Source organism: Aythya marila (assembly GCF_965140915.1).
Source record: "Aythya marila genome assembly, chromosome: 10".
NCBI lineage: Eukaryota > Metazoa > Chordata > Aves > Anseriformes > Anatidae > Aythya > Aythya marila.
The window spans coordinates 19,006,427-19,016,315 of record NC_139051.1 but is presented as its reverse complement, the minus strand read 5'-3'; the positions used below and the strand labels follow the sequence as shown (position 1 = coordinate 19,016,315).

The following is a 9,889-nucleotide window of genomic DNA, read 5'->3' as shown; positions in this document are numbered from 1 at the left end:
CAATAAAATAATTGACCACCCCAAGGAACTTGTCTTGCACTGAGATTCAAAACTCTTAATCGGAGCAACAGATGCCGGCCTGTTTCAACACCTCTGCGTGTTAAACACCCAAGAGAGTGCTTACATCAAGACCAAGGTGTTCCTACAGGAAGGAGCACATCCTGGTGAAAAAGAGTGACTTTGCGCACGGGCTCGGTGAGATCAGAGATGCAGAAGATCCAATTAAACTGTCAGCATGTCAAAGAAGGGAGCTGCTGCTGCCATGGAGATGTTACTACAGAGACTGGGGCTGATTCTAGAATGCCAGTGCCAGGCTGCCAGAATAGAGGGGCTGCAGCAGCAGCCAAGAAAGGTCTTCCTCATGTGGTGAAACACCATCATGGAAGCCTTAAGAGAGGCGCTCTTGTGCCCCGTGTGTCTGGAGCTGTTCACCCCTCCAGTCCTGGTCCTGTCCTGCGCACACAACTTCTGCAAGCAATGCCTGGAGAAGATCCTAATTCACCAGAACTGCCACCACGTCAACGGCCATTTCCACTGCCCTCTGTGCCGCAAAGTAAGTAGGGGAGAGCTCTGGGGCAGCTGGGACCTCTTGTAGTTAGGAGACTTTTGTTGTGGTTTGAAGTGGGAGGTACGCCCCAGCTCTTCATCGGAGGGCCACAGTTCTTGCAAGGAATACCGTGCCACACCACAGCGAAAGGAAAGGAGCAGGTCACTCCCCTGTTCCCCAACAGTGTGGCACCCGTGTCACTGGTCCCTTCAATAGCATCAACTATACTCAAAGTGTGGGCAGGTGATACTTGGGAGCCTCAAAGCTAAAATATACATCTTTGAATGAAATGGGCACGTAGGTATTTCTGTACTAGTTCACTGTGGTCCAAAACCACGTGTACAGAATGTCATAAACATTACAGAATGTAATAAATAAATAGATGTGATGCGTCTTTCTGTGTTATACCAAATTATCAAAGCAACAAGCCATTCCTGTGTCCCTCAATCTATTTTACAATTTTTCTCATCTGAAGGTAATTTATCTGAGAGGCAGAGGAATCGTCGGCCTGCTAAGAAATAGCCTAGTTGAAAGTATCCTGGAGAAATTCAAAGATGAACTTGAAAAAAACTGTGTGCAGGAGAAAAAACAGTTGTCCCAAACGTGTGAAGAGCATGGGGAAAACGTGAACTTGGTATGAATTTTTCTCTACTCTTTTTACTTTCAGGAATTTGCACGCTTTCCATCCTGGATGTATCAAGTACATGCTAAATAAAAAATATGTATTTACTGGAAGTTTTAGTGGACAACCAATACTTAATGAAGGCCTTAAACATAAAGTCCTTACAATATCAAAATATATAATATTAATCTATCTCAATTTATTCCAATATAGAAAAATCAGTGAATACCGACTATTGTTAAGATTTCCTTACCCAGAATAATTTTATCCACCCCACTAATTGTAAGCTTTCTGCAGCCACTCACAAGCAGCTTCGTAAACTCCAAAAGAGCTGTAACCTTTCTTGAAAATCAAGCTCAGCCTTCTAGACTGAGTAACTGCAGAACTGAATCTACTCCTATTGAGGATGACCGAGTGGTGTGTCATCTTTGCCTTTTCTAAGCAACATACCAAAATGATTAAAAAGGGCCAGAATTCCCTTCCATAATTCATACCCAATACTCTATTTCCCTGTTATCTACTAATGAAGTTAGCTGCAGAAGCTAAAGTTGCATGGCTAGAGGTTAGCACAGGCGTAGTCCCACTGAAATCAAATCTCTGAGAGGCCAAGCTCTCATTCCTCAAGTCAAATAGTTCGGTCACTCTACTGCCACTGCAGCACTGTCACTCAAGCTTCTCATTCACATACTACAAATAATGTAAAGTATGTCTGCCTCTTGCTTGCTCTTCATTCTTACATTGCCATGCCAGTATCCCCTGCTGCTCCACCAGTGAAGCCATCGCTCATCGCTTTTCACACAGGTCTCTGCCTTCATCATGCACGATAACGCATGAAAAGCACTTCCTGAACTAACCCACGGTTTTCTTTTCCCTATAAAACACATCTTGTGTGTGCTGGTAGCAAAATTCACAACACAGCGGAAGGCAGTACATTTTTTTTTTGGACAGCAAGCAAGTGGCATGTAGTTTGGCAAAATGTGTATCATCTGTGCTGTCCTGCAAATATCAGTGGAACAAACGCAGCGTAACAGCAGTCTTTGTTTGCAAGACAAACACTGCAGCACCACCAGCAATACTCGGTTCTGGCAGTTCTAACAGCAGCTAATAGCAGGCGAACCACCAAGCTACTTGACTCGTATCGCTTTTCTATAGCTACTAACTCTCCTCGTGTATTTTTTTCCTCTCAGATGTGTCTGACTGACGACAAACCAATATGTGCCATCTGTAAACTCTTTGGAAAACACAAAGACCACAACGTTGCTAAAGTATCAGAAGCTTACCAGGGAAGAAAAAAAGAATTTATACAAAAATTACACTTAATTCACAAGAAATCTGAAGATGCCAGGAAGGTACAAGTGACATTAGCCATAACACTAGCAAAATCACATGCTCCCTGGGTAGATTAGAGCCACGTTTGAGGATTTTAGAATGGAATTGAATAGTTCAATTGGAAGGGACATACAAAGACATTGAGTCCCCTGCCTGAGCACTGCAGAGCCAACCCAAAGAACGTATTTTAATCTAACGATAGATTTTGGCCCTGGCCAGACAACGCCTCTTGGGCTCTCCTTCACCTAGCTGTAACGTGAGATACGCTTACCAAAGCTCTTCCCATGTCTTCAGAATTTGGTTGGGTTCATTACGTGGATGGAGAAACATGGATGCTTTACTAGGATGTATTTACTAGTGTACTAGGATGTATTACTGAATGTGGGGTTGCAAATTTAAACTGCTGTTCTCTGCAAGGGACGTGCAGTACGTGCCATGTACCATCCCAAACACCTGCATTTAAGTAACACCTGTACGGAGCTCAGGTATTCCTCTGGGATGCCTTGCCTCCGATGTCCTTCCTGGGGAAGTAGGCTCACAATAAGGTACTTCAGAGCTGGGCTGGTGGAAAAACCTGCCACCTTGTTACCCTTTGAACTTCATCCAAAGGTATCTTGAGCTTGAATAGTGCCTAAGCCTCAAAGCAAGTAGCTTATTTGAGTGAAAAATACAGAATCACCCCCAGTTGGAAGCAACCCACAAGGATCATTGGGTCCAACTCCTGGCTCTGCACAGGACCACCAAAAATCAGACCCTGTGTCTGAGAGCGCTGTGCAAATGTTTCTTGAACTCTGGCAGGCTCAGGGCTGTGACCACTACCCTGGGGAGCCTGTGCCAGTGCCTGATCACCTCTGGGTGAAGAACCTTTTCCTAACACCCAGCCTGACCCTCCTCTGTCGCAGCTCCATGCTGTTGCCATGGATCCTAACGTTTCAAAAGGCATTTACAATTATTTGTATTTTCATTTGGCTTTGAGCACTAATGGGTGCCATAATTGCTAAGCTTTTAGAGCAGAGAACCCACAAGGGGTATTGTATTTTGAAAGTTAATAATGCACTTGACTATTCTAAACATGACTGCTCAGAGACATGACTATGATGCAACAGAACTTTTCATCAATTTATTTCACTCAGGAATGTGAAAAGCTGATTAGTGAATTAACAGCTGATGCTACTGACACCAAGGTAATGATTGACACGGTTGGAACTGGTCTGCTGAAGGGCATATTGTACAGGATGGCTGAGCTGCGCTCCAAGTTACGCAAAGACTATTCTACGAAACTGGAGACACTGCAAGTAATCTCAAAAGAAGCTGAAGCTCCCGGACAGCTTTGTCATCAAATGGAAGCCCTCCTGGAACAGCATGTAAATTCTGTACAATTTCTGCAGGAGGACAAAAAGCTCAAGGAAAGAATTGAGAAAACGCTAGAAGGAAAAGCTTCATATCAGGATCCACCAACATACAAAATTTCAGTGAAGCAGTATTTTGAAGAGCTCATCAAAGGAATTAACATCAAGGATTACCTCTCCAGTGCATGCCAGGAGACGTTAAAAAGTACCACTGACATAGCCAAGACATGCAGATCGGAATACCCTGCCTTTGTTTTTTCAGGTCAGAGTCCTGATCAATCCTTCTGCAAACAACTACTGCAACTATTTGAGAAGTCAAATAAGATCAACCAAGATAATTTTGAAAACGGAGCTCCATCCACACTGCAGCACTGCAGTGAACACCAGCACTGAAAAGTTAGCTTTTACAGATTTGCTGAAAGGATGAATTAAAACACTATCTCCTAACATTTAGCTTTCATTTCCCAGTCATATGTGCTGCCTATGTATTCCACCAAACAACTGAAAATCACCTTGAAATGTGAACAGAATGAGAGGTATCTAATGTCAGTCTGCGCTCTGCTGCATTCTTTCTTGTTCCACCACAAATTAGAAACTGGTTGGAAGGTGGCAGTAGAAGAGTAGCCTCAGACAGTAACACAGGCTGCCTAAGAACGTGGATTTAGAGCTGGCAGACAGGAGACTGTGCCCAACACCTCCTGTGAATCAAGCCTCCTTCTTGTGACTCTGACAGCTGCAAATGTTTCGAGTTTATTAAAAATGTAATTCACATCCCAAGCCCTAAATTTGAGCTTTAAACCACAAACAAACACAGTTAATTCCTTATAAACCTACCTACTAAGGTAAGCTATAACTTCCATACGGGAATTCCAAAGTAATTTACAGTTGTTTACTTCTATAAGGCAATTACAAAGGAATTTGAAGTTGTTTTAAAATGATAAATGCTAGGCTACTACACTTCATGTATTTGATTATCTTCCTGATTATTTTTTCCAGTGATGAAGCAAAGAAGAATTAACGATAGCTTCATTTAAATTCACTTTTTAAACTGCAGGTATGGGACCTATCTACCCCTTTTTTTTCCTTACATCACTTCTCTACATTCCTTTCCTAATTTATACAAAAGCATTTCTGCTTCTCAGGGTAATTTCTGCCCAATTTCTACACATTTTAACTTTGGAAAAATGAAAAGTTATCAGATTGATTTTCCCTTGACTCTTCTGGTAGTATCAGAACTACTTTTTGGAAATCTAACAACCACAGGACATGTCAAATGCTATTTCTACTATCAGAAAAGAAATCCACAGGGCTCTGGAGATCATTATGCTGTACACCTGGACGATTTCCTTCTAAAATGTCCTTTCAAATCAGGCCCAGGGCTGGTACTGATCGCAGCCCTGACCCTGAGGGCTCACAGATCAGCCCTGCGTGCCCACACCCAGTACCAAACCTCCTTGTGCACGCACAGATGTTGCTAGTGAGGGTGAATGATGAGACTGAGTCGAACTGCGAGAAAAGCTTCAGTTGTTCCTTGTACATACCTAATGTAATAGATAATGTCAATGTGATAATGGAAAATCCAGAAACAAACCGAAAACAGGTTTCACTAGATCCAGTGCTCTGTGACCATTCACTTCTACATTAGGCCCAAGTGCTTCCCCAGCCTCAATATTGCCAGGTCTTCTGATGCCTTTTTCACTTCTGCTACTCTGACTGTCTTCGCATTTCATGTAATTTGCACAGGCATGTGAACCAGCATTTTTTCTTTCATGTCACAGAATGAATAGAACTGGGACCAACCACAAATTTTATCAAGCTTTCATCTCTTGCTTCTCACTTAAACCCTGACAAGGTGCTTCCCCAAGGTGCTCCTCAGGTGCTGCTTAACTGTAATGTATACTGTGTTTAAAAGGTAAACTGAGCTTCACAAGACTAAGGTTACAGCTTGTAATCACTTGCTGCTGCCATCAAGCAGTGCTTTACAAGTCAAGCGTTTAGAATAATGTCACTGTCATTCCTGATCTTTTACATGTAGCTTAACAAAAGCTCACTTACCATATGAGGACATCCTCAGCGGCCAGTGGCATGGCACCAGCTGCCTACTGCCTCTACCAGCCAGGGCCACAACTTAGGCTTTTTACATCATCTCTTTTCCAAAGAACTTTATTTAACAAATTTGTCATAACAAGTGGTTTATACACCTGAATTCCTTTCTTTTGTACTCATACCAACTGTGTTTGTCCATACTGTTTGCTGTCAATATTTTGTACACTGTGGTCCACTTTCGGCTGGGGAAAAGACTTCAAACTCTCCAATTACTATCTGTGGTAAAGAAACAGAGAGTAAGGTGAGCAGACCTGTTTGGCACTACTTTGCAAAATCAAAAATTCTTCCTAGAATATTACACTGCAGGACACATAGTTTCAATGTCCCTTAATCAACTTCAAAATAACTACCACAATTGAAAGTCACCCCCTAGTCCAAAGCTATGTGCATTCCAGTAAAACACATAGACTGGCATTTCTTGTTAACATACAAGACATCAGTTTCTCAAAAAGTGATAAAATGATTCACTTTCTGAAGAAAAAATGCCGCTTCAACAACTGTCTGGTGTTTGATTGGATACGCTGTGGAATTGTTCTGGTTTCTAAGCCAAAAACAATGTCACTTCCCAATTATGGGTATAATGAACAACGGCCACCCATGAATCAGCTTGCATCTGGCAAAGCGGCAGGCCTGAAAGAACACCATCAGGCAGTAAGTATTTCCTGCTCTGAAAATAAATGTGTCATCTATAGAACGTTTCATTTTTGAAAAATGCTTCTGTATCCCTTCTTGTTTATCTAACAGCTGGAATCAACTTCCTTATTGTAGCACTTTGCTCTGCTAGCAAATCCTGTTCTGTCCAGCAATCCTCACTACAGACAGCATAATCTGTAAATTACTAGAAGTGTGCATTTGAGTTTACATAACGCCTCTTAGAACCTTTCTGAACATAACTCCTGAAAAATAAAACTCCATAATGACTACTTCTTGTAATTTTTTTGTCTCTGCAAGAACAAGAATTATTACAGTGCCTGGTTATAATACAATGGTAAAATAGCATTTCACTCTGGAATGTTTTAATCGGACACTCATCTTTTCTGAGTGTTCCTACCCCATCTTGTGACCTAGCGTGGAAGTGCAGGAGCTACAAAAGAGACCCTCGTGCCCGGTTAGAGACCCGATAGAAGGTTCTCACCTTAACAGGGGCTGCAGCTTCCGTATTCATAGAAAATGAGTCAAATTTCTCCTAAAAGTAAAAAATTAAAAAGTAATTTAGCATCTGGCAGAATTTGTGTGTCAAAGTTTTACCTGAACAAGGATGAAAGCTGCATTTGGGTTTGCCTGTTAACTGTTGAGGCATCAGTACTTCGTTTTTTCCAGACACAAAACAGCGGCGTTATCCAGAAAGCTGTGAGGTCAGACCGTTTCATCTCTTTGTTGCTCTGATCACTGAAAACAAGGCCCCATCCTCCCTTCTCATATTTGTGAAGTAAGATGGGACAGCACACTCGTGAGACTTTACCATATGAATTCTAAACTTTTACGGAATTGTCAAGCACTCACAAAAGCTTCATTATTTACAGAATTTCTCAGAATAAAAAAGTGTATTTACAAAGGCTGAAAAGACTTCTCTGTGCGCATGCACACTTTAATGTATCTCTGTTTTACTGATCTTGTCAGAACCGAGACACAGAAGGTATCTGTGTTTAAAGGCTGTTTTTAAGCACATTTTCCTCCTTGAACTTTTACTAGTCCAGAAAACTGGCACTGAGGTTGAAGGACCACCTCTCCTCCTCTGAAAGACTACTACATGCCCTACAGGCCCTGCATATCCCCACAACATCAAGAAACTCATCAGGAATATACCTCAAAAAGATACTTCGATTAATTAACAACACACTGACATAACACTTCCAAGTCAGATTGCTTCCTTACAATAAAACCAAAAAACAGAGGAGTAGAAAGAAAAACACAGGAACTTTGAAATAGTGCTGAAAGCAAGCTAGAGGTTTATCTTATCCAACTGTAGAGACAAGTAATGTGAAAACAGGAATCACCTACGAGGGTGGCAGGTGCAAAAGACCTGTCTCAGCCCCTTTTCAGCAAGGAGCAGCACAAACTCCTTCCTTGAGGAGCTCAGGGCAGGCAGAAGGGGTAGGAGGGTGAGGAAGCGTGACTAAATGCACCATGACTGGCTGGGTGTGTCCTGGTCATGAGGTGTCATTTATCAGTGAATGTTATCAGCACACCAAGTAAAACATCCGTTCTGATGCTTGTTCAACCATCTACGCAGAGAGATTATAAAAACTTGACGAAAACAAAGCCCGTCGGGGCCGTGAGGGAGAGGAGCTGCTGTCGAGCTCCAGGGGGCTGCCAGCAGTGCCTCAGGGAGAGCCACCGCCCTCTGCACGCGCCAGCCCCGGCCCGCGCCAAGATGGCGGCGGAGAGGCCGGGGGCGAGCGCACAGCCTGAGGGCAGCGCCGGGCCCGGGCACCGCCCGGCGCACCGGGACATCGGGCAGCGCGGCGGGGCCGGGCTCGGGGAGGCGAAGGGGAGGGGGCGGGGGCGGCGCGGCCCGGCCGGGCGTTACCAGGGCCCAGCGGCACCGCCCGGCCCCTCCCCGGGCCGCGGGGCCCCGAGGCCCAGCCCCGCGCTGCGCCGCCGGGGGGCGCCATCTTAGGGCTGCTCCCGACCCCCTTCAAATAAATGGCGGAGGGAGGCGGGGCCTCTGCGTCCCGCCGCCCAATGGCAGGCCAGCCCTCCGGGCGGGGGCGGTGCCGCGCGGCTCGCCGCCCAATGAGCGCGCGGGGAGGCGGGTGATGGACGCGTCGGCCGGCGGCGCCCGGGGGCGGGGCTCGCGGCCCGCCAGCCAATGGTGCGGGCGGAGCGGGGCGCGTCGCGCCTTCCCGTGGTGCCCCGCGGCGAGCGGCGGCAGGAGCGGCCGCGACTCCATCCGGGTCCCGGCGCGGCTCCGGGTCACCCCGCCGCAGGTACCGGGCGGCGCCGCGGGGCGGCCATCGCGCCGCGGGGCCGGGCGGGAGGGGCCGGGGAGCGGCGGGAGCCGGACCCGGGCCCCGCTGGGCGCTGCGGGCGGCGGAGGGCCCGGCCCAGCCGCGCGGGCCGGCGGGGGGCGGGGCGCGGCGCCTCCCGGGGCCTCCCCGCGGGGGGGGCGGCTGCGGGCGGGCCCGTCCCCGCCGGCGCTCCCCGTGCCCGGGCCGCCCCCGCCTCGCGCCCCCCGTCCGCAGGCCCCGGTGGCAGGCCCGGAAGTGCCGCCCCCCGCCGCTGCTGATTGGCGGCCCGGGCTGGGCGCCCGCCGCCCATAGGCCGCGGATGCCGTCAGCGCGCGGGTACGTCACTTCCGCTCGCAAGGGCGTGCGGGCGGGGGGCGGCGGGGGCAGGTCCGGGGGGGGGGGCAGGGCCGGGACGGGGCCGCGGCGCCGAGCGGGGAGGCTCCGGGCCCCTCCCGGCTCCGGGCCCTCCCTGGGCCTCGCTCGGGTGCCGGGGGAGCGCCGCCCGCTGGGAGCCGCGGCTCGGGGTGAGGCGGGGCGGAGCGCGGGGCGCGGAGCGGCCCCCGGGGATCGGCGCGGGCAGCGCCTGGCGGCGGGGTCCGTGTAGTGAGCTGGGGCCGAAGGTAACGGCGCGGCAGAGTGCCGGGAGGTGAAGTTGGCCCCGCGTAAACAATGACGGGTCCCCGAGGGGTGTTTAATACATAGAGCATCGCGTTCCTGCTTCCAGTTCGTTCTCAGCCCCAGCTGCCAGGGGGACGTCGCTGAAGCAGTTGTGTAGCTGCGAGGCTCCCCATCTGCAGAGCCGACCTGTGCTGCTCCAGTGTTGAATAGACTGAACTTAGCCCGGGGCTTACCTACGGGGACTCCTCAAACTTCCCAGTCCAGGCAGCTTTATGAAATAATTCAGTAATTCTCTTTTTTTGCCCTACAGTAGCCATCTTCATGAAGATGGACTTATTAAACAGCTGTGTGGCAGTTTATATTTTTC

General features: G+C 48.0%; 1 protein-coding gene and 1 long non-coding RNA gene across 2 annotated transcripts; one reads left to right on the top strand and one right to left on the bottom strand.

Moving 5' to 3' along the window:
- Nucleotides 1-379: 379 nt before the first annotated feature.
- LOC309881921 (tripartite motif-containing protein 54-like) lies at nt 380-4,240 on the top strand (the record flags this gene model as incomplete). The annotated part of the gene is made up of 4 exons (XM_082768480.1): nt 380-553; nt 1,023-1,181; nt 2,357-2,518; nt 3,632-4,240. The coding sequence occupies 4 exons, from the start codon at nt 380-382 to the stop codon at nt 4,238-4,240; spliced, it is 1,104 nt and encodes a 367-aa protein (XP_082624606.1).
- Nucleotides 4,241-5,989: 1,749 nt separating this feature from the next.
- On the bottom strand, nt 5,990-8,039 carry LOC309881987. Its single transcript, XR_014318219.1, has 3 exons — nt 7,951-8,039; nt 7,089-7,139; nt 5,990-6,169 (listed from the first exon to the last, which is right to left on the bottom strand). It is a non-coding gene; the product is annotated as an uncharacterized lncRNA (long non-coding RNA).
- Nucleotides 8,040-9,889: the final 1,850 nt, after the last annotated feature.